Raw genomic sequence first — 25,717 nt, forward strand, 5'->3', positions numbered from 1 at the left:
TGACCATTTTTATTCTTATGTTCCTTCCCAAATCTTCTCCAGACTGCTAGAGTTTATTATCCAGACTGATAAGTACAGGGGAATGGAGAAACTACTTAGTTCAATAAAAACCTTAGAACAATAACAACAAAGACCACGTAAACAAAATTTCAAAAGCAATGATGATGATGCATGCTGGGAAATTAAGGACACAAGATGGATGTATCAAGTCTAAGAGTATAGTACATCTTCTTGTTGCACAGAAGTCTAGAAACATGTTTCTAGATCTGGCTTTAATATGTGTTTTCATTCACTCATTTATTCACTGAACCTTTAATGAAAGCCTTGCTTATCTCTTACGTGGCAGCACTGCAGATAAGGTAATGAACAAATGGAAACATTATTGCCCTCACTTTACTTATAATCAAGTCACATAAGCCTTTGGTACAGCCAGTTTAATAGTAATTTCATCACAACCTCCAGGGTCCTTTTCCTCAACTGTGAAGTAAAGTAGTGGGATTCAGGGATCTGCAAAGTACTCCTACTAAACTAAAATCCTGTGATTTAATTCAAAACTTGTAGACCAGAAGTTTTTAAGACCCAGGAAACTAAGGATCCATAGGCAGGGTTCAGGGAGTCCTAAACTCTCTAAAACTGAATGCAAAATTTGGCAGTTTTGTGTATATGCATATTTTTCCAGAGAAAAAGTCCACAGGGAGAAAAAACTAAATTATGGGTTTTAGTTTTGGGCCTACCACAGAAAAAGTTTTTGTTTTAACTCTATCTACTAGGATAATTTCACTGAATTTGGCAAGTATAACTTAACAAGAAGTTTCAACTTTGTGGAGCTGATATTTGCTGCTTCTCTTTAATTCATGTCATGAATTGCTTGTTTTTAATCTAATATTTTGACCAGGACTTTAACAGAATAAATTAAAATATATGGTTTACAAGTCAAAGAATAATTTATATTCTTCTAAGATTAAATTTGCTTGATCTTTAAAAAACAAGAATTTTTATTTAGAAAAAAATTTTTCCTGTAAAAAACTGTTAAAATATTAAGACTATTATTCTATCATCTCTCTATATAGTTGCTGCCCCTTATCTTGAAAAAGAGTAACACACCTCAAAATATTAACATACGTTAAGCTGTTACCAGGGGATTTCTAGGAAAAGCTCTTTCATTACAATCTCTATTAGAATGTAAATGTTGAGTTAGCTTCCAAACAGGGCCTCTTGTAGGACAGACTAAGAGGGGAAACCAAATAAAGAATGAAACACCTGCAAGGAGACAGAAAACCAGGAGATAAACATTCACTGCCTATGCCACAGTGACACCAACTGGCCAGTCAAGATAGGACAACTTAATAAACCAACATCTTAATTTTACAGGACTTTGTTTTTTGAAGGGTATTATGCAGTAAGGTATAAATAAATAAATCAACAAACTTTTAAATAAAAGTCATTATATGATTTTAAACATCAAACAGGTATAAAAGGAAGATGTATATAAGTAAAATACCTCAAAACTCTGGATATGATCCAGTTTTACACAAGACATTTTACTAGTCCTATAAAATAGTCTAAAGATAAGTAATACATTTTCACGCTTATTTTCTGTATGAAACTTTATCAATATTAAAATATGAATATGGACCTGAAGTTAAAAGCAATTTTCCTTTTATTGCTCAGAAAAATAAAGGACGGAAAGTATTACAAAATTGAGGTAAATAATATATCTATGAGGTCTTAAGTATAATTTATTCAAAATGATTGAAAGATATTTTTAAGATATTGTTTTCACTCATGGTAAAAGGGATCACACAGCCAATGTTATTTTAATTCAAGGATATTAAATACGTTAAGAGACTCTCATGATGAATATCTTTTTAATGAGAGCAGGTACAACCAGAAACAAGTTTTATGACGTTTAATTTCTTCAGGAAGCGAAGTGGGGTGTACTACTTGAAGGATTACTGATTCTTTAGGAACCCTGCCCACAGGTAAAGTTCACATCCAATAAAAGGAGACCTCCAGGAGAACATCTTTTTTCCTTCTCTCACCGCCCAAAAGTGAAAAATAACACTGCAGAGGAATGTCCAAAAAGAGAATTTGACATTAGCCAGTAAGTAAACTTAAAAAGCAGTAAGTTAGCTGGCTTTGACTGGATAGCAAAGAGCTTACACAGATATGTTACGGTTTAATTCACTTCACTCTAATAAGACTCAACTCTAAGGTTAAAATTTGAGAGGATAGGGGCGCCTGGGTGGCTCAGTGGGTTAAAACCTCTGCCTTCGGCTCAGGTCATGATCCCAGGGTTCTGGGATCGAGCCCCACATCAGGCTCTCTGCTTGGCAGGGAGCCTGCTTCCTCCTCTCTCTCTGCCTGCCTCTCTGCCTACTTGTGATCTCTGTCTGTCAAATAAATAAATAAAATCTTTAAAAAAAAAATTTGAGAGGATAAAAACTTTTTTCAGTGCCACTCAAAGGCAAATAAAGGTTCCTTTTTTTTTTTTTTTAAGCTTTTGAGAGAGGGTGTAGGAGAGCAAGAGGGGGACAAATAGACTCCTTGCTCAGCCTAAAGCCTGAGGCAGGTCTCTATCCCATGAATCTGAGATCTTGACCTAAATTGAAATAAAGAGTTGGACACTTAACCAACTGTACCTCCCCAGTTATCCCCCCACTTTTAAAAGAATTTTATTTATTTGAAAGGGAGAGAGGGAGAGAGAATCTCAAGTGGACTCTATACTCAGTGCAGAACCCTTTGCAAGGTTGATCTCAGGACTCTGAGATCATCACCTGAGCTAAACCCAAGAACTGGATGCTTAACTGACTGAGCCACCCAGGCGCCCCAAAGGCAAATAAAGGTTCTTAAGTGAGGAGTCATGAATAAGTTTAAGTATAAGGCAAACCAAAAAAAGAAAGAGCTAGAAGAATTAACCACTAGTTGCTAGGGTTAAAGATAATATTTGTTCTAGACTTAATTACTGTAGTCATTAACTTACAGTATGGTATTATTACAAGGATAATAGAAGGATAAAAGACCAAGAAATAAAACAGTCCAGAAATAGAATAAAACATATATGATTACCTGATTAACAGCAAAAGCTTCCAGTGCAAAAAGGATGTTTTCAATAAACAGTGAATAGCAATTAGATATTCATATGAGGGGTTAAAAAAAAAAAACCAAAAACCCTTGACCCCTATGTTACACAAAAATTAATTCAAGATGAATCACAGAGCAAAGTGTGAGAAGCAAAACAAACATTCCGAAGAAAAGAGTATCTTCATGATACTGGGATGGGCAAAGATTTCTCAAAAGGGTCATAAAAGTCACTAAAAGGAAACACTGATAATTGGACTTCATTAAAAATTATCAACTTTTGTTCATCAAAAGATACCATTAACAGAGTGCAAAAGTAAGCCACAGACTGAAAGAAAATATCTGAAATATATATATCCAAACAAATGACTTAGAATATATAAAGAACTCCTACCAATTATTAGAAAAAGGCACACACCCAACAGAAAAATGGGCAAAAAACTTGAGAAAGGGCTTCATAAAAGATAAATGGTTTTTGAGAATATGGCCAATGAGAATATGAAAGTATACTCAACATCATTAGTCATTAGGGAAATGCATATGAAAACGACAGTGAGATACCATCAGAATGGCTAAAATTAAAAAGTATGAAAATACTAAGATTTGGTAAGGATGTTTAACATCTAGAACTCTTATCCATTGCTGGTAGGATTGTCAACTGGTCCAACCACTTTGGAAAATTAGTTAACAATATCTACCAACGCCAAACATCATGTATCTGGCAATTCCATTCTAGAGTATATACCCAATGGAAATAGGTGATCATGTACACCAAAAGACCTGAACCAGAATAGTCATAACAGCTTTATTCATATTAGCCATGGACTGGAAACAACCTAGGTATCCATCAATTGCAGAATGGATACACAAATCGTCGTATATTAACACAATGGAAAACTACATTACAATGAAAAAGAATTAAGCCAGTCAAAAAAGAGTACATAAGAGTACATAATGTATGATTCCATTTATTTGTAGTCAGGAACAGTTAAAAGTATCTATGATATAAAGTTAGAGTAGCAGTGATTACCCTGGGAGGAAGGGAAGTATACTACCTAGAAGAGGGGAAGAGAGCCAGTTAAAGTCCTAGAAATGTTCTGTATCCTGATATAGGTGGTGGTTCCACGTAAGCTGTACATGGAACATTTGTGCTTTTTTTTTTTTTTTTAAATCTATGATCTTGAGGGTTTTTAAAAGACTGATTTGAGAGAGAGAGAGAAGCACGCATGAAGACACGTGCACAGGGGGAAGAGCAGAGAGAGAAAGGGAGAAGCAGACTCCCCACTAAGCATGGAGCCTGATGGGGTACAATCTCACAACCTGTGATCACGAGCTGAGCCAAAATCAAGAATCAGACACTTAACAGACTAAACCACCCACGCGCTCCATTAATACCTGTGCTTTTAAAAAACAAACAAACAAAAATCTGTGCTTTTTACTGTTTATAAGCTATAGCTCAAAACAAAACAAAACAAAAACAAGAAAAAGAAGAGGCTTAAGGTGGCAGGTGAATCTCCAGAACAATGCAACATTTTGCATGTATGGCATTTTTCTTGGACAGAAGTCATTAGATTGCCTATTAGAATATCAACTCCCTGCTGGCAGGTATTTTTGTGGTTTTTATTCACTACTCTATCTCTGTACCTGGTACACAGCAGATACCTGATAAATATTTGCAAAATAAGGGGCGCCTGGGTGGCTCAGTTGGTTCAGTGTCTGCCTCCAGCTCAGGTCATGATCTCAGAGTCTTGATTGCTCCCTGTTCAGTGGGGAGTCTACTTCTCCCTCTCCCTTTGCGCCTCCCACACCCATTCTTGCTCTAATAAAATCTTTAAAAAAATGTATTTGCAGAATAGGTTTGCAAAAGGAGCTGTTACCAAAAGTAAAATGCAGCAATCATTAACTAAAATCTTGGTATAATGAGTTATTTGAATTAACAGAAGTTTATAAAGTAATTGCTAAAGTCTAATGACGGTAACTTAAATTAGCTTATTATGCAGATTTCTTAGTACTTTAAAACACAAGAAAAACTAAACCTGAAGTGAAAACTTCCTTTTTATGTTCAGAACTTAAGGTCTCTTCTTTCTGTGAGTCATTCTATATTAGGTCATAGGGGCTCAGAAACCAAAATAAAACACTTGCAATGAAAATAAATCTGAAGTCGGAAGGCATAATCATTGCTTCCAAAAAATTGCTAAGGCAAAAATAAATGAAATTCAGTGGGACTTACTAAAATCAATTATAACAATCTATCTGAAACTGGTTTCTCCTCAACTCTAGGGGTCATTTGGCAATGTCTGGAGACATTTTTGTATGTCACAACTGGGGGGTGCTATTGGAATCTAGAAGAACAGGTCAGGGATGCTCTTAACCATCCTATATGCAGAGGTCAGTCCTCTACAACAAGGAGTTTATCCAGCCCAAAACGTCCATAGTGCTGAGATTAAGAAATCCTGATCTAAAATATCACCTTTTATTAAAATAAAGGATTTTTAAAAATAAAAGATTTTATTCTCAAGCTTATGAACTGAAGAGTCTTATTTGAATTATAAAATAAGTTTCTTTCAACTATTACTTTTTCAAAAATACAAACACTATATATATGTATATATATATATATATATATATTTTTTTTTTTTTTTTAAGATTTTATTTATTTATTTGACAGACAGAGATCACAAGTAGGCAGAGAGGCAGGCAGAGAAAGAGGGAAGCAGGCTCACTGCTGAGCAGAGCCCGATGTGGGGCTTGATCCCAGGACCCTGGGACCATGACTTGAGCCAAAAGCAGAGGCTTTAACCCACTGAGCCACCCAGGCGCCCCTAAACACTATATTTTTAAAGTTAAAGTTGTACAGGTGCACCTGGATGGTCCTGAGTTCAAGCCCCATGGTGGAAAAAAAAAAGTAAAGTTGTACACATGTATCAAATGTCATAAAAAGATATTTAGGGTAAATCTCTCCAGAGATAATAATCATCACCATCATTTCTAGGACTATCCTAGGCATATTACTCACTTTACCTTATTTAATATCAATATCCTCATGAAAGTAAGATTCTCATTTATAGTGATTAGAAACAAGAATTAGAAGAGATTAAATAAATACTGGCCTAAGATTATACAGCTAGAAATGGCATAGTGGAAATTTGCACCCACATTATCTCCAAATCTATGGTGTTTCCATTAAAATGCATTAAATTTCAATTTAATGAGAGTTAATCAAAATTAAAAGCACCTCAAGTTTCATTTTCCACAGAGTCAATATGCCACTTTAGAAAGTGAATAGCAAAGTCAGGAGAAGCCTCCTTAGGAATTATGTACTAAGGACACAAAGAAAAGAAATCAGTGCCAATTTTTGAAAGGATAACCTACAGTTAATATTTTTTCTTATCATAAATAAAATTAAATAGTTTTATGAAGTTATGTGCCGAAGTTATCAGATATACTCTTATTCTGGTCATACAACAGAATTACTGATGATAACATCAAAGCCTAAATGCTTACTGGCTGGGAGCTTAATCTTAACAACTCACTAACATGACTCACACAGTCATCCCTACATGGTAACAGATTCCTAACACTTCAGCCAGTCTAAGAAAATATTCCTATATTAAACTCTATTACTTTCATCTCAACATTTAAGGGCTTATCATGATTCTCTGTATTAAGAGAAAGAAAAGTATTCTTACCCTATTAAAGCCATGTTCATGAGAATCATCAACTTCTCCATTACTAGTCACTGGAATTTCTGCTGCTGAATTTTTGGGAGATTCTTGAGCCATGCTAGACTCCTTAATAAAAAAAAAAAAAAAAAAAAAAAAGAAAGTTGTAAATAACACCAAGTCATAAAAGGCAAATACTGAGAAGACTATTCATGTTTATAGCACTTAAAAGCCATTATTACAGCATCTTAAAAAATAATTACAACCTACCTAACACGTATAAACATGATAGCAACCTAATAAAATATGCATCTGGCATTTGAAACTGCACTCAACTTAGATTTCTTGTTTTAAAAAAAAGTGTCACTTGTAAATCCCAGTGGGCAATATCCTTGCCTCACAGTGCCTCACACTACTATAAAATTCCAATCTGGATACCTCATCAATGGAATTGTATAGTATTTGACTTTGTGAAATTTCACTTGGCATAATGTCAATATTCAACTATGTTGTTAAAATGTATCAGAATTTTTCCCTTTTAAGGCTAAATAATATTCCATTGTATGTATATACCACATTTTATCTATCCATTCATCCAGTAATGGACACTTGGATTGCTCCTATTGTAAATAATGCTTCTATAAACACAGGTATGCAGATATCGCTTCAAGATTCTGTTTTTAATTCTTCTGGAAATAAACCCAGAAGAAGGATTGCTAGATCATATGGCAACTGTATTTTTAAATTTTGGAAGAAATAGCATGCTGTTTTCCATAATGGTCACACCATTTTATAGTCCCACCAAGAGTGCACAAAGGATCCAATTTCTTCATATACTTCCCAACAATATTTACTATTTTTTGGTAGTAACTATTGTACCAGGTAAGAAGTAATACCTCCTTATGGTTTGGACTTATATTCCCTGATGATTAGTAATACTGAACACCTTTTCATCTGCCTATTGGCCATTTGTATATCACCTTTGGAGAAATGTCTATTGAAGTCCTTTGCCCATTTTCTAAATTGGGTTGTGTTTTTATTACTGAATTATAGGAGTTCTTCCTTATTCTGGATATAACCACATCAGAAGTATGGTTTGCCAATATCGTAACCTATGGAATGGGAGATACTCTGTTGATTTTGTCCTTTGATGACAGAGACTCTGTACTCTGTTGATTTTGTCCTTTGATGCACAGAAATTTTCAGTTTTAATGTCGTTCAATTTGTCTATTTTTACTTTTGTTTCCAGTGCTTCTGGTATAATATTCAAGAATTCTTTGCCAAAAGAATGTCATGATGGTTTTTCCCTGTTTTTTTCTTCTAAGAGTTTTATAGTTGTTTTTTCTTTTCAAGATTTTATTTATTTATTTGATACACAGAGAAAGAGAGAGAGATCACAAGAGGCAGAGAGGCAGGCAGAGAGAAAGGGGGAAGCAGGCTCCCTGCTGAACAGACAGCTTGATACGGGGCTCGGTCCCAGGACTCTGAAACCATGACCTGAGCTGAAGGCAGAGGCTTAACCCACTTAGCCACCCAGGCGCCCCGAGCTTTATAGTTTTAGGTCTCATATTTAGATCTCTGATCCAATCTGAGCTGATTTTGTACATAAGGGTCCAACTTTCTTCTTTTGCATGTGGATAACCCAGCTTTCCCAGCACCATCTGTTGAAGAGATTTTCCTTTTTCCATTGAATGTTCTTGGCATCATGGATTCTTTTGAGATTCCTATTTTCCTCACTGCTACTGCATCCTTACAATACACCCAGATTGCCTGTGGCTGTTGGAGTTAGGTATCTGCCTCTTGCAAATAAGTGACACTAGTTATTTGGTCTCCAATTCAGCCTGGAAGACTAAGATTTAGCTATCTAAAATAATCACCACTCTTTCCAATTGTAAGGTAAGTTCTTACTTTCTTTTTCCTAAAAGCAGCTGGTGATTCAACAGGTATTTACTATCTTCCAGTAATGTACATGGGATAAAGCAAAAATAGAAATCAGGTCTTAGGCTGACATAAACCTAAAGTGTAATACAGACAAAAAAATGAATAAGTAACTATAATACAGTGGGGTGAACACCAGAGGGAAGCACTCAACAATGTAGTGGTGAGCATTAAGAGGGAAAACTTAATCAGCAATGGTATTTATGCTGAATCTTGCAGGATAACAAATTGGGATACAGTAAAGGAAAGATTCTAAATATAAGAATAATAGGAGCACAGTGGAAAAGAGTCTGGTATATTCTAGAAATTGCAAGTAAAGCAACTTGGTTACAATGTAATTCCTCATTCATATACTCACTGGTTCAACTGATCTACTGAGCACTTTAATGTGACAGGCACAATTTCAGACACACAAGACAGAGTGGTGAACAAAACAGGCAAGATTCTATCCTCATCAAGCTTACATTCTAGTTGGGGGGAAAAACAAATAAATATGCATGTCACAGTCGTAAGTGCTAACGGGCATGTATATGTGCACATGTGCTGTTCTAAACAGAGTGGTCAGAGAAAACCTCAGAAGAGGTTAGTAAGTCATAAGAATATTGGGGAGTACAGCATTCTAGGCAGAGGAATAGTAAGTACAAAGACAAGAAGGTGGGAAGAAGCTCAGCTTTTCAAGCAAAAATAAGAAGGTGAAGTGCCTTGAGGGAAGAACAAGGAAAGAAGAGAGAGGAAATGTCAAAAGACAGCCAGGGGCAAGAACCTGTGTGGCTTTAAAGACCACCATAAGAACTCTGGATTTTATTTTCAGTGAAGTAAGAAGTCACTTGAAGGTTCTGAACTTAAGAATGAAATGGCCTGACTTGTGTTTTTAAAAAATTATTCTTTTCCTGCTGTGTTGAATTAAACTATAAGTGAACAATGGCAGCAGTAAGGAGAACAATTAGAAGGCTAACAAAATAATCTAAGCAAGAGATGATGGTGACTTAGAGAGTCAATGCAGCTTTATTAGTATCTGTTTTAGAGCTTCATTAGGAGAGCTACGAGGGACATTTCATAATGATAAGAGGATCAATTAATCAGGAGTATGTACTAATCATAAATATGTATGTTGGTCCCAATAATATGTTTCAAAATAAATGAAACAAACATTGACAGAATTAAAGGGAGAAACACAAAAGTCCATAGTCACAGAGATCTTACCATGAAACTCATAGCAATTCAAAGAACAACTAGATAAAGAAAATCTGTATAGACACAGAAGATCTAAACACTGAGTTTACTGATAGAATAGTAAACTCAGTAATGGCAGGATATACATCACTTTCACATGAACATGACATGTTTAGCAAAACATCATATTTGGGGGCATAAAATAAGCTTCGATAAATTTTAAAATATTAAAATGATATAAAATATGTACTCTGACCGCAGTAGAATTAAATTACTATCAACTGCAAGCACCTGGGTGGCTCAACTGGTTAAGCGTATGCCTTTGGCTTGGGTTGTGATCCCAGGGTACTGGGATCAAGTCCCATATCGGGACTCAATCAGAGTCTGCTTCTCCCTCTGACCCTCCCCCATCTCATGCTCACTCTCTGTAATAAATAAATAAAATCTTTTAAAAAATTATAATCAATTATAATCAATTGCAATAAGATATCCATGACCCCATCACCAAAATCTGGAAATTAAATAGTACATCTAAACAATTAATGGGACAAAAAAGAAATCATGAGGGAAAAAAAATATGCTGAACTGAATGATAACAAAAACAATGTTTGTGGGATGCACCTAAGAGAGCAATTCATAGCTTTTAAATGCTTACATTTGAATAGAAGATCTTAAGCCAATGATCTAAGTAAGGATGCACCCTAAGAAAATTTTAAAAAGAGCAAATTAAACTCACAGCAGTAGGAAGGAAATAAAAATAAACACTAAAAATTAAGGAAACAGTAAAAAAACTGGCCTGTATACTTCAACAAGCTTAAGCTCATGAGAAACAAAGAAATGAAATGTTGCATGAAAGAGACTTCAAAGACAGCTAAGTACAATGTACAATACGGACTGGTTCACAAACAAGGAGAAAGACAGTTGCTGAGGACATTATTAGAACAACTGTGGGTTAAACAACAGCACTGTATCAATTTTCTAATTATATATTCTAATTTTGATAAACATACTGAGATTCTATAAGAGAAAAGAAAGTCCTTGTTCTTAGAAATAAAGGGACATGATGTTTGTGAATCACTCTCAAATGGATTGAAAAGGAAGTTGTATACACAGAGAGAAAATGTTCAAGTAAATGGGACAAAACAACAGTTGGTGAATCTGCGTAAAGAGTTTAAGTTTTCAGTATGAAATCTTATCAAAATTAAGTTTTTAAAAATAAAATAACAAGGCAGCTAGAAAAGTATGCAGCAGCCTATCATGATGGGCTTCAAAATGCCAGACAAAGCGTGGACTTCATTCTAAAAGGGGTAAGAAGAAAGTAGCAGGAGAGCCTGATCAATTTATTTTAGAGAGCAGTCTTGTGGGAGATTAGATTGAAGGGAAAGAAGAAAAAACTCCACACACAAAAACTATTTAAGACACTATTTTACTGTTCAAGAAATAATAATGATCTAATTTAAGGTTGTGGGAATAGAAAAAGGTAGATTCAAGAGTTATTTATAAGGCAGAAGAGGGGCGCCTGGGTGGCTTAGTCAGTTGAGTGTCCGACTCTTGATTTTGGCTCAAGTCATGATCTCAGGGTCATTAGATCATGAGCCTCAAGTTGGGATCCACGCTCAGCATGGAGCCTGCTTGAGATTCTTTCTCCCTCTGCCCCTCCTGCTCGTGCTCACTCTCTAATACATAAATCTTAAAAAAAAAAAAAAAAAGGCAGAAAAGACTTATAGAGTGATTGGATTGTGGAAGACAAAAAAGGAAGAAACATCTAGGATGACCTATGCCTCCTCCTGCCCCATACCTACTTTGTGGTTTGGACAATAAGAAAGACAAACATGGGGGCGCCTGGGTGGCTCAGTGGTTTAGGCCTCTGCCTTCGGCTCGGGTCATGATCTCAGGGTCCTGGGGTCGAGCCCCACGTCGGGCTCTTTGCTCAGCGGGGAGCCTGCTTCCCCCTCTCTCTCTACCTGCCTCTCTGCCTACTTGTGATCTCTATCAAATAAATAAATAAAAATCTTAAAAAAAAAAAAAAAGAAAGACAAACATGTCACTCACCGAAGTGGGAAAAGCAGAGGTTTATTTGGCTTTGCGAAGGTCAGAAAATGAGTTGTGTTGTAGACATTCTGAATTTGAGAATGTGGGGGTATTCCAAGTCTACCATTACATGAGGGATTTCAAAATGCAGGTCTAGAGCCTCAGACAGAACACATAAATCTGGGAGTTACCAGTATAGGGATGTTGATGGCATGAACTGGTAAGAGAGAAAGAGAAACTGAAGAGAAGCATCCAATGGAAAATTAAAGGGCAGAAAACACTGCAAAAGAGATGCAGAAAGGGACAAATAGTTCATGGTGCAGACACAGCAGAGAAAATTATAACAGTAAAACTATGTGTTGTTTTAGTTTATAACAAATGTCCTGAAAATGAAAAGTATAATAAATACAACTTTATGCCATAAAGCAGTAATAGGAATATTCATTTGCCAAGAGATATACAAATATTCCAGCTATTATCTGCTCACTCTCTTACCCACAAAGAATGACCTACTTTTAGAAACATCACTTACTAAACATTAATTACAGAAGTGAAAATTAATAGCCAATATGAAAATTGACAGAATAGGGCTCAAAACCAAAAACTCCATGTCATTTCTCTGGATAAAAACCATTCATAGTACTTCACTCATGCTTTAAACTGAAATTGAATTTGAATTTAAATTTAAATTAAACATTCAAAATAATTATATGAAAGGCTTTGGGGAATAATTACATCCTTTAGAAATAAAATGAGAATCTCTTCTAAGATTCATGTTATTTAAGGTTTACTATGGTCTGAATGTTTGTAGCCCCCACTCCCCAAATTCACATGTTAAAATCCTAACGCCCAATGTGAAGCTATTAGGAGGTGGGTCCTTTAGGAGGTACTTAGGTCATGAGGGTACAGCCCTCATCAAAGGGATTAGTGTTTTTTTTTTTTAAAGACTGTATTTATTAATTTGACAGAGAGAGACGCAGTGAGAGAGGGAATACAAGCAGGGCAAGCAGGAGAGGGAGTAGCAAGTTCCCCGCAGAACAGGGAGCCTGAGGCAGGGCTCGATGCGGTCTCAATCCCAACACCCTGGGATCATGATCTGAGCGGAAGGCAGATGCTTAAACGACTGAGCCACCCAGGCCCCCCACTACCCTGTTCTTCTTAACAAGGCCTAGCCTCAGGGAAAAACCAGAACCTAACCTGCTTGGATACAATCAGCCCCTAACCAACCTCAAGAAGGAAGTAACCAAATCCAGCACTCTCTAGTTATCTTGTCCCACCTAAGCAAGGGAGAGAAAAACTGAGAAACACTTGTGAAGTTCACATTCTGGAGGCACAGGCTCAGTAAAAGATTGAGTCCTATCGTAGGACTATATAATGCTTCCCTTTTCCCATACTCTACAACATAGCTAAAGATCTATTTACAGCAACTCCTTTTATATCCTATCTATCAAGAAAAAAATTTTAAGGCCTACACAAGGCAAAAAACACAATTTGAAGAAATGGAACAAGCATCACAACCAGATATGGCAGGGATGTTGGAATTATCAGACTGGGAACTTAAAACAACTATGATGAATATGCTAAGGGCTATAAGGGACAAAGTAGACAGCATACATGAACAGATGGACAATGTAAGCAGAGACACAGAGATTGTAGGAAGAACAAAGTAGGCAAATATTTCTTAGGACAAAAAAGCATAAAACAATACAAGAGAAATGCTGATAACCTGGGCTTCATCAAAATTTGTCTTCAAAGGGTACCATTAAAAAAAAAATGAAAAGGCAAGCCACAGACTGGAAGAGGATAAATGTAATGTATGTATCTGACAAATGACTGGTATTCAAAATATGTAAATATGTACATAATAATACGATGAGTCTTACAATTTAGTAATAAGATGACAAATTAACTCAAATTCAAACTCTGGTTAAAATTTTAATAGGCACTTTACAAAAGAAAATATATGAAAGGCGAGTAAGTACATGAAAAGATGTTCAACATCACTAATTATCAAGGAAATGAAATTTAAACCCAAATTAAGATACAACTATATACCCACGATAATGGGCTGAAGTTTAAAAAAACTGACAAGTGTTGGTAAAGAACACCTGGAATTTGCATAATTTACATGTTGGAGGGAATGTAAAAAAGTACTTCACTTGGAGAAACTTTAGCAAATCCTTATGGAAATAAATATACACTTGACCATACCAATATACACTCAGCCATTCTACACCTAATCATTCACCACAGAAATTAAAATCACCAAAAGAGACTTTTATAAGCATATTCATAGCAGCTTTATTCATAAACGTCCCAAACTAGAAAAAAAGTGTCCATCAATAGGTAAATGGATAAACAAATTGTGGCATATATACATAACATAATATTCCTCGGCAACAGAAAGGAATGGATTCCTTATGAACGAGGTAACTGTTAATTAATCTCCAAACATTATGCTAAGCCAAAAAAAGCCTGACACAAAAGAAGAAATACTAAGTGATCCCATTTATATAGAATTCTAGCACATACAAAATCTCAGCTGTTGCCTTGAGACAGGGGGAGGGAGGGACTGACTACAAAGGGACACAGAAACTTTAGGATGATGGAAACATTCTCTATCTTGATTATGATTATGGTTTCCCAAATTCATATATTCGTTAAAACTCAATGGACTATGTATTTAAGTGGGTACATTTTATCATACGAAAATTTTATCTCAAACTGTTTTTTTTTCTTTTTTAAAGGAAGGGTAAAATTCCATTATATCATCTCTAATGGTAGAGGATCCATTTCTCCTGGTAGCCCCAAATCTACTCAGAGAGCCCAGTCTCGTGGTGGGTAGGTTTATGTCCTGATCATAGTACCTGTGTTTAAGGAAGGACTGACTTGCAGCTCTACAACCTAGTAGCAAATGAAGTTTGTTGTTTTCCAAAGTATGTTTCCATGACAAAAATATATTAGACCAATATCTTCTCACTATAAAAATCACTACACAGTCCTAAGTGTCATTTACAGATTATATATTTATAGATATATATTTACAGATTTATATTTACATTTTCAGATTATATATTTACAGATATATATTTACAGATTTATATTTACATTTGCAGATTATATATTTACAGATATATTCTCTGCTTAAGCCAGTCTGAAAATCATAAACACTTGCACTCTAAGAGAGTATATAAAAAATGGAAGAGCACTGAAAAAAAAAATCCCTGTTTATCAGATCCAGTGACACTTCTAGATCTTTTAAATTAGCAGCAAGGCAATAAGTAGTTTGCCAAATCAGACTTCAGCCAAGAATTGTGTGTGTGTGTGTGTGTGTGTGTGTGTGCATGCACGTGTGTGTGTGTGAGTACTACTACTTCTGGCTGCCCAGCCACAGACCCCTTCTAATGTTGGGGAAATCCTCCAAATTGTAAAGCCAGGGAAAGGCAGAACCTGTGTCCCACTATATAAAAGCTCAAAACACCAGATAATCAAGCAACTGCCTGGAGCCAGATTATTTGGGTTCCACATACTAGCTATGTAACCTTAAGCAAGTTTCTGAAGTCCTCTTTCCTCATCTGTAAAATGATAATACTACCTACTTTGCAGAATTGTTGTGAGAATAAAACATATATATGAGGTACTTAGAAAAGTGCCTGACTTATAAGAAGTACTAAGTTATTATTCTTTGTTTTCCAAGCTCTGGGGGCACTACCATATGGCCTACGTTCTGTCAAATAAAAGGCACTTGCCCCAGACTTAGAGTCAGAAACTAGTGCTAAGAAGGAGCGGTGGCAGGAATGCCCTCCGGAGCAGTGGTAAGTTTCAGCAAGCTCAAATTCTGGGCTGGCATGCTGGCGGCGGCATCTACGCACCACAGCTCGGAGGGCTTGCAGTACGAGCAGCTGCATGTGGTGCTAGGCAATGGCAGCACTGGAACCCTCACTGAAACAATGCTGAGTCATGATTTGGTGCAGAGTCCTAGGCAAGAAGCCTGATTCTGGCTTTCCAATCTTTCTGACAATTCTGTAAGCTACCTCCTATCCTGTTAGCAAATGTCAGTTCCATGTAAATGAGCTGGAGTTGGTTTCATTGCCTGCAGTGTAAGACCTGACATCAGAGCTGCAAGAACGGAATAAATAGAAAATGGTCTTAGGAATGTTTCAGGGTATCAGGTGAAAACTACAAAAGGGTTTAGAAATTTTCAGAATGTTATAATGTTATGAAACTTGTTTGATAACTTCATGGTTCCCTAATCTAACACAGTAACTGAAAACCTGATCTTCATCGACTGCTTTCTACATGCCAGGCACTGCGCTAAGCACATCACATTAATTATTTCATTTAACCCTCACAGATGCCCTGTGAAGTAGATGAGATTTTCCCAATTTTACAGATGAAGAGAACAAGGACTAGGAAGGTTAAGGAACTTAAATAATTTAAGTAATGTACCCTCTGCAAATGGAGCCCTATAAGAATTTTAAGAGCTAACACTTACGGAATACTTCCATGTGTCAGGCACTATTTCTCTTTTTCATATATTAACTGATCTAGTTCTAATCGCTCTATGTGCATTATCTCATTCAACTCCACAACCTTCTAATGTACGTAGCATTGTTATTCCTGTTTTACAGGTAAGAAAACAGAAAGAGTAAGAAATTTGCTTAATGACATACAGCCAGCAAATGATGAACTGGGATTTCAATGTGCCAGTCTGGCTTCAGAGACCTGATTTTTAACTTCTACATTATACTACCTTTCCAAAGGTGACTGAAATACATCATTGGGCCATGCCAACCAAATATATGCATTCAGATATTTATGTGAGTCAACCTACTACTTTCTTAATGTTGACAACTTGTACTGTTGTTTCTTCTATTTCCATATCATCATGCACAGTTAAAGAGTAGCACTGTCTTTATCTGATCCTCATTTCCAACAACTGAGAATGAAGCCTCAGCCTCCAATTACATCATTAGTGCTGTCTTTTGCTAACACCACTGTCCTAGAGACAGCTGTATCCTGAACTTCCCACTCCCCACTGTGGGCAAATGCAGAATTAACCTCGGACATGTTGAATCAGGAGCTTCAGGACACTTAGTCTGTTATTGCAAATGGCATCAACTGCCAGAAAAAATGTATGTGCTATCAATGATCCTAATAACTCAATGGTTTTCAACCAAGGCTGATTTTGCACACCCCTTGCCCCAAACATTTATCAATGTCTGGAGACATACCCCACATTCTAATGGTGGAGATGGTGTGTTACTGGCACCCTGAAGGGACAGGACAGGGATGTTAACAGACATCCTGCAATGCAAAGGATAATCCCCCACAATAAAAAATCATCTAGCTAAATGTCCCAGTGTCAAGGCTGGAAGACTCTGTTAAGAGCCTGATGCTATAAATTGCTTCTTACACTAGTGGGTCCCATGAGTCTTAATTCTTACTTCTAATGTAATAAAAATAATGATAACCCATTCCAAAGCATGGACCAACTGCATTGGCAGGGGGGAGGATTACTCCCCTACTCCCCTATTCCCCTACCTATTCCTCCTGCTGCTTCTCATACCATTCTCTCCTCCAGCTCTCTCCAATTTGGCCAGGTAGGGAACCAAATACCTACCAACTTCATCTTCACCTTCAGGATGCACAGCAAGACTTCTCCCTATCTATACAATTCCTGGTCTATAGCCTTTTCTGCAGTTACCAAAGACCTAGGCTAAAAGAAAAAAAGCTCCTGTAATTTTTTTCTGGCACAACTGGTGTTTTTCAAATTCTTATTCAAAATATATCTTGACATTAACATTTATAAAGGCTTTACATATGACAGTCAGCATTTACAGGTGAACATCATATGGAAAATAAGATACCACATTAACAAAAATTTACCCAGATTAAAAACCTATCTTAAAAATTAAAGAGAAGGCATACTGGAAATGTATTTCTTCCTGTTATCAATTTATTACATTATTAATGGTAAAACCTATTTTCTACAATGCTTAGAAACAAGGTAGAAACTTTCTTAAAAAGATGTAAAAGAACCTGTCAAAGCTCTGGACTTCTGCAACTACACAAGGTACTATATCTCCCAAAACACACATTTAACATTGTTCTCTACTCCAATTTACCACTGAGCAAGCAAAAATAAAGTGATATAATATTAAGCTTGAAGTTTTTCCAATTCTTTCTTAAATCTACTATTTACAAATGGTACTTGAAAAATCATTAAAAAGTACTGTGAAATATTTCCTGTGCTCCGTTCACTGGTGCATATATTCAGCAGGTACACTGTTCTAACACGTAGCTATATTTTCTGCTAATTTAAAGGACTAAACTGTTAATTCCAGTCAATCTGAGACAAAAGAGAAATGAAGAAAGTAAACAGTGTGAAAAGAGAAGAGAAAGTAGCCACAAATATTTAACTCTAACTGTTCTAGTTATGGCTTCAAACAATGAAGGTTGCAGTGTTTAGTGGACTAATTATGCATGTCAACAGAGAACATACTTTGTTCCAATACCAAAAAGCACAAATGCCTTCTGTGTCAGATGAAATTATTTACATTTTTGCTTGCCTACAAAAAGAGAAAGCAATTACATTAAACTCATAATTCAAATAGCCTTTGAAATTTCCTTCTGCATTAGTAAAAATATGACCTTCTTTAAAAAGTAGTTAATGTATTTATTATAAAGTGTTAATTCAGCATGGTTCAAAAGTATTAGGTGAATAAATAAGCCTCCTGTGTGAAGTCTATAGAGAACTAATCAACATACCAGGAAACACGGATTTAAGGAACAGCCTTATCCCTTTTCATAAGTTTATAAAAGTCACTTTATTTTCCTAAGTTTCAATTTCCTCCTTATAAAATGAGATTATTAACCTTACCTATATATTAGAATCAAATAGAAACTGAATTTCTATTAGAATCAAATAGAAATTGCTTGGAAAACTGAAAATGCCCTATTACATAAAAATGTCATAATTAGGGGCGCCTTGGTGGCTCAGCGGGTTAAGCCTCTGCCTTCAGCTCAGGTCATGATCTCAGGGTCCTGGGATCGAGTTGCACATTGGGCTCTCTGCTCAGCGGGGAGCCTGCTTCTCCCTCCCTCTCTGCCTGCCTCTCTGCCTACTTGTGATCTCTCTCTGTGTCAAATAAATAAATAAAATCTTAAAAAAAAAAAAAGTCATAATTATAGCACACTGGTTTCAGCTAGGCTCCAAAAGGACAAATACTGGAATAGGTCTGTCAACACTAATACTTACCAGCACAACTACCCTAGCTAACTTTTTCACTATGGATATCCTCCCTATGCTTTTCTAAAACAGACCTGTATCAAGACAGGGTTGAAAATGAATCCAAATGTTATTGTTTGTAGCTTTGTTCTTTTATATTTTAGTCTATCTATCTTGGTAATTTCATGATTTTAAAAGGAAGATGACGGAGCACCTGGCTCAGTCAGTTAAGCGTTTGCCTTTGACTCAGGTCATGATCTCAGGGTCCTGGGATGGAGCTCCGGGTTAGGCTCCCTGCTCGGAGGTGTTTCTCCCTCTCCCTCTGCTGCTCCCCATTTGTGCTTTCTCTCAAATAAATAAATAAAATCTTTTTTTTTTTTCTTTAAAGATTTTATTTATCTATTTGACACAGAGAGATAGGGAGAAGAGTGGGAAAAGGGAGAAGTAGGCTTCCTGCCCAGCAGGGAACCTGATGAGGGACTCGATCCCACTGGGGTCATGACCTGAGCTTAAGGTAGACGCTTAACAAGTGAGCCACCCAAGTGCCCCCAAATACATAAATAAATTCTTAAAAAAAAGAAAAGATCATTCTCAAACCTATGATAAAGGAATGGCTAAAGCAAATGAGGTAAAATTCAGGTAATTATTGAATCTGGATGATAAGTATATGGGAATTCATTTCCTACTTAACCTTTATTTCACATACTGCAAATTTCCCTTAAAAATGTTTTACTATATTAGTATCAACACCTAATTTGTCTTGTATTTTCAACTAGATGCTACCTGACCACTGCATTTCAAATCTTCCCCCAACTTTCTCACCCTGTTTCTGTATGAAGCCAATCTCAGCTGCCAGCTACCACGGGAACCACATTTCCTTCCACTCTTTCCCACTGACACTCAGTTCCAGCCACAGAGCCCTCACCACTGCCCCTCAAACACACCAATCTTATTTTTGCTCTTGTGTCCTCTTTCTGGGAAGTTCATACTCCCAGATTTTCATGTGACTCTCTCTCTCATCTCACTCGGGTTTTTGCTAAAACATCAACTAAGAAGGGCCTTCTCTGACCAACCAATAGAAATCAGCAATTTTCATCATTCTTTATCCCCTTTACCTGTTTTATAGCAGTAAAGACTACATTAATTATAAAATTATTTGTGTATAAATGTTTTTAAAGATTATTTTTGAGACAGAGAGAAAGTGTGTGTGTGTGCGTGTGTGTATGCACGCACACACGAGCTGGTGGGAGGGGCAAAAGGAGAGAGAGAAGGAGGCTTCCCACTGAGCAGGAAGCCCCTCTGGAGCTGGATCCCAGGACCCTGGGATCATGACCCGAGCTGAAGGCAGACGCTTAACAAACTAAGCCACCCAGGCACCCCTATTTATGTATATATGTCTAACATCTGTTTCCCTTCTCAGTATGTTTACAACATAAAAGCAAACTCCTCTTGACATTCAAAATCCTTCCATGACTTGGACTATCTTCTTTCTATCAACTATGCTTCTTCAGATACCCTATTAAATCAAACTTAATTATTCCCACTTTCCCTTATATGCCTCTGAATTTCCTTTCTCTATGCCTTTGTTCAAGCAGTGACCATCATCACTCAGAGGCTAAAATTCTACTCACACTCTAAGACTCAGTTTAAAATGCCACCCCTGCAGTGACGTCCCTGGCTGATATTCCTCTGAACTGCCACAATTCTTTATTTGTATCACTCTAAAGACAATTACTCTACATTTTATTTATTTTAAAATTTCCTCTATTAATCAACATGTATCTTGAATGCAGGATCTCTATTCCCTTTGTAGCATCCCAAAAGAAAAATGCAAATATTTGTATATATTTTTTGGATAATCGAAATTGGTGTATGTATTAGTGTTACTATACTGAAGAAAAGAAGAATTCAGGAAAAACCCTAGAACATGCTAATACCTAACACACATTTCTTTCTTTCCTTTTTTCTTGTTAAAAGTATACCTTATTTGCTTTTTTCCCAATATCCTTGCTTTTACCTTTAACTGATATTTTCCCTATTTAGTTTCTTAAATTTACTCATATTTTCCACTTTTATTTGGGTTTAAATCACAGCTCTGTTCCTCATTAGCTATGTTAGCCTTTTCAGGTCTTTGTTGCTTAATCTGTAAAATGAGGGAGAACACCTCAAATGCAAACAGGGGTATTATAGTATTAAATGAGATAATACATATATAAAATTCAGTACAGTGTCTGGCATCTAACAGACTCTGTGAATGGTGCCTATTAAACCATTATTTCTTCTACAGATACAGAATCAGCAGTTTAAACATGTTTCAAGGTAGGAAGTTTAAATATTAAAAACACAAAGAACACAAGCCACCTTCATCTGTTGTAATCAAGACTGGACTAGAGTACAAAGCAAGCCAAGCTCGTGCTTTCTTTCTTTCTTTTGTTTTAATTTAAAAAGAAAAAACACTGATGTCATTAAAAACACACACACATAAAAGAAGAAAGCATTTTTATGGTCACTAATGAGACGGATATTTTAACAGATAGATCATTTCTTTGAGAGCTAGAAAATTATCCTAGGTTCTACAATTAACAAGCTGAATGATTGTGAGCAAGGGAATTCACCTTACAGAACCTAAATGAACTTTAAGTCTCTTCTTGTTCAGGGTTGACAATGTTTTGGGCTCACTTCAAAAAGCTAGAATTTTTGCTGTGGTTTTTAAGGATTTTATTTATTTATTTGTGTGAGAGAGAGCACGCACAAGTGGAAAGAAGGAGAGGGGGAAGAAGAAAGAATCTGAAGCAGGCTCCAAACAAAGCACACAGCTGGATGCAGGGCTCAACCCCAGGATAGCGAGATCATGACCTGAGCCAAAACCAAGAGTCAGCCACTTAACTCACTGAGCCACCCAAAACCCCTTGTTGTTTTGTTTTGCTTTTAAAGTAATCAAAACTATCACCCATGTCCTCAATATTCTATTCCTAAGAAACCAACATCCATATATCCTTTATAATAGTAGAGTGAGAATTCATTCATCAAACTGACCCCAATGATGCACCAAGCTTGAAGATTAGTCTGAATTATTGAAAAGTCTGATGCATAAAACATTTAAGATGTTAATGGCCATAATACATATAAAGACATATTCAAAGAAAAATTCTTTTAAGGAAATCTGACCCCCCGAAAAACTTTTCATCTGGATTTTGAAAAAGAGCAGATTCAGGTTAGTAGAATACTAATAAACGGGGAATATTATTTATTTTTTTAATGTAAATCCAACTAATTAACATATAATGTATTATGTATTTCAGAGGTAAAGATCAACAATTCATCAGTCTTATATAATGCCCAGTATAAAAGGGGGATTTTATTTTTTTCCTTAAGATTTCATTTATTGATTTGACAGAGAGAAAGCAAGAGAAGGAACCCAAGCAGGGGGAGTGTGAGAGGGAGAAGCAGTCTTCCTGCAGGGCAGGGAGCCAGATGCGAGACTTGATCCCAGGACCCAGGGACCATGACCTGAGCCAAAGGCACACGCTTAACGACTGAGCCACCTAGGGCCCCCATAAATAGGGAATTTTGAAGATTTATTTATTTATTTGAGAGAAAGCAAGTGTGCAGGGGGCAGGGGCAGAGGGAGAGAGAGAAGAGAGTCCTAAGTGGACTCCAGGCTGAGCATGGAGCTTGATGCAGGGCTCGATCTCAGAAGCCTGAGATCAAAATCTGAGATGAACCTGAGTCGGACACCTAACCAACTGTGCCATCCATGTACAGCATAAACAAGGAATTTTAAAGTAAAATATATCCTTAACTCCTTCTTTGTTTAACTGTAAACTCACATAATACTTTTGAAAATTTGGACATAAATTCAGACTATAGTCACACACCTGATTTTTTTTTTAAATCACCCGTGAACACTGCACATTGGACATGGTGAAAAATGCAGGGAATACATAACATGGATTTTAATGTTAATATACATACAAATTTTCACAATTACTTGGCAGTGGTTTTCTTCAGATCATCACCATTCAGGTTTAACTCTCTATTAAAGTAACTAGTTTAGCATCTATGTGAGTGACATTCTCACAGCCGAAACTCAAACTGGTAAACCACAAAAACACAATACTTTCATTTATTATGAATCATATCATTGGCTGGGCTGCCAATCCTTCCTATAATTCACAGCATCAAATTTCCTCTGATCATCTCTCAACAGCACAGATTCAGAGATCTGATCATAAAGAATCAAATCCATCAGTTAAGATAAATACAATATATACACTTCTCTAGTTTCTCTGAACTAAATATAATTAAAACATTGTTTTGACAAACAGTAAATAACCAAAGTATTTTAAATCACAAAGAATCCCGAATCCTCCACAGGTAATACTTATTTTGCCAACCAGAACTCATCTTTGTCTTTAGGACTAGAATTACCTAGCTCTAAATCCCACATTAAAGCTTTCACATAGACTCACAGTGTCTTGGCTTACTTGAGAAAATACTGCACCTGGCACTGTGCATGTATACTGATGGCAACCTGGTTCAGAAACACTGCCTCTGGAGTCAGAAGACCCCATGTGGTGCTTCAGCCGTGCCAATTCCCCTAAGTCAGTCACTATCTCTGAAAGTATGTTCAACAAGTAAGTGGGGAAAATAACAGTTGTTCTAGTGCCTAACTGAATAATACCAAGTTGTTGTAAGGTTCAAAACAGGACAACATGAAAGTGCTACTCTGTAAATCGTTAAGCATTATAACATGAGAAGTTTTACTAGTATTAAGTATTCAAAAACATCTGATAACTTGAATTTAATACAAAATTTACTTTTTTCATATTTTTCCTCTTTAATGAACTAGTGGTTCATTGAAACATCAAAGTGGTCAGAATCAATTGTAGAACTTCTGAAAAGAAAAAAAAAAGCCAAAAACCACATGGCCTGATGTCTATCACTATAGCTTCAGATTCAGTGAGTCAGAAGTAAAGTCCAGAACTCAGGATGTTGTTGTTGTTTTAAAGAATTCTATACTAGGATTGTGATATATACCTAACTAAAGACAGTATATGGGAGTAGACAAGTTCAAAAATGAACCTATTACTACATTATTTCAACAGAAACCTCATTTCATACTTAAAAGTTGTTTTTTTTTTTTTTTTTTTTTTGTAAAGATTTTACTTATTTGACAGAGAGAGACACAGCAAGAGAGGGAACACAAGTAGGGAGAGTGGGAGAGGGAGAAGCAGGCTTCCTGCTGAGGAGGGAGCCCCATGCGGGACTTGATCCCAGGTTCTAGGATCATGACCTGGGCTGAAAGCAGACGCTTAATGACTGAGTCACCCAGGTGCCCCTAAAAGCTATACTTTGACCCCAACTTCTACATTCATCTTTATGTGACAAGTGTATTCTAGAATTTCAGATGCCCAAAGTAAATGGTAACTTACTTCCCGTTACTGCAGAAATCTCTCTTCCCACTCCCTATGTCTATGTGTGTAAAAGAGTTTATTCACAAAGTCATATGTTTAGATCAACTGAGTCAATTTGGACAGTCTAAAACTTTGACTGAGATGGGCTGATTTCAAAAAACCTAGGAATACTATCCAATCACCTCAGAATTAGACTTGACTACTTCTGTGCCTGGTTTAGATGCCCCAAGAGTTGTAGTATCATTGCTGCAGTCAGACATACCTAAAAGTAAAATGTGTTAAGCACACATTAAATAATTTAGTTTAAAAAGTTGTATAATCTCACCAATATTCTTAACAAATATTCTGTAACATGACTAATTTATCTGCCGTCATAATGTGCTCCAGAAGATGATCTATAATCACGCTGAGTATCTATTGATTATAACAGGTAAGCAATTCAAAAAAAGTATGCAGAATATAGAAATACAGACCTCAATGATTAAGAAATAAATTCATACAATTATTTTAGATATGAAACAAAATTTAAAAGATCGGAGGATCAGCTTAATTTGACAGATGAAAAAACTCACATCCAAAGATATTTGAAGCCAAAACATTAGTTATTAATGGCCTACATAAACCCAAAGTTTTTGGCCAGAACTCAGGCTTCTTCTACTTGCCTCGCCAGTGCTCCTTTGAATTGATTATGACTGTTCATTCTCTAAGTGAAACACTATACCCAGATTTCATTAAAATAAAGTTTAATTAAAAAAAGTTTAATAGATTACTTCAGCTTCTAACTTATTCAACAACATTTACAGAAAGCCAACTATAAATGAAGAACTCTGCTAGGCGCTAAGGGGAAAGAAGAGTAAAATCGAATTCACATTTTACCAGTACTCTGAATTAAGGGGACAGATAAAAAATTACAATGCACCATGTCAGGTACTATAATACAAAGAAACAAATGTTTACTTTTGAGATACTATGGAGGGAAAAATTTTACAATTTTGATTTGTAAACTGAACCCAATACCACATTAGAAAAATACAGTATGAACAGGTAGGATTTTCCCAGGAATATAAGACTAGTTCAATTTCCTGATTTGTGTATTAATATATACTATATTCATAAATCTAAGGGAAAATATAGTTTTCTTCACGGATTTTGAGATCTTCTGACAAAATTCAACATCCATTCAA

At 36.1% G+C, this 25,717-nt stretch overlaps 1 protein-coding gene across 6 annotated transcripts in view; it reads right to left on the bottom strand.

Annotated features, from left to right (window-relative positions):
• The window catches only part of ARFIP1 (ADP ribosylation factor interacting protein 1), a 102,143-nt gene that overhangs the window by 64,852 nt on the left and 11,574 nt on the right, over positions 1-25,717 (bottom strand). For all 6 annotated transcript variants that reach the window (XM_059175349.1, XM_059175378.1, XM_059175341.1 and 3 more), the window contains one exon: positions 6,771-6,872. In XM_059175349.1, coding sequence (XP_059031332.1) covers positions 6,771-6,863 — 93 coding nt within the window. In that variant the 5' untranslated portion in view covers positions 6,864-6,872. Of the gene's footprint in view, positions 1-6,770; positions 6,873-25,717 lie in introns of those variants that run through there.

The sequence above is a fragment of the Mustela lutreola genome, chromosome 1, assembly GCF_030435805.1.
Source record: "Mustela lutreola isolate mMusLut2 chromosome 1, mMusLut2.pri, whole genome shotgun sequence".
NCBI classification, from domain to species: Eukaryota; Metazoa; Chordata; class Mammalia; order Carnivora; family Mustelidae; genus Mustela; species Mustela lutreola.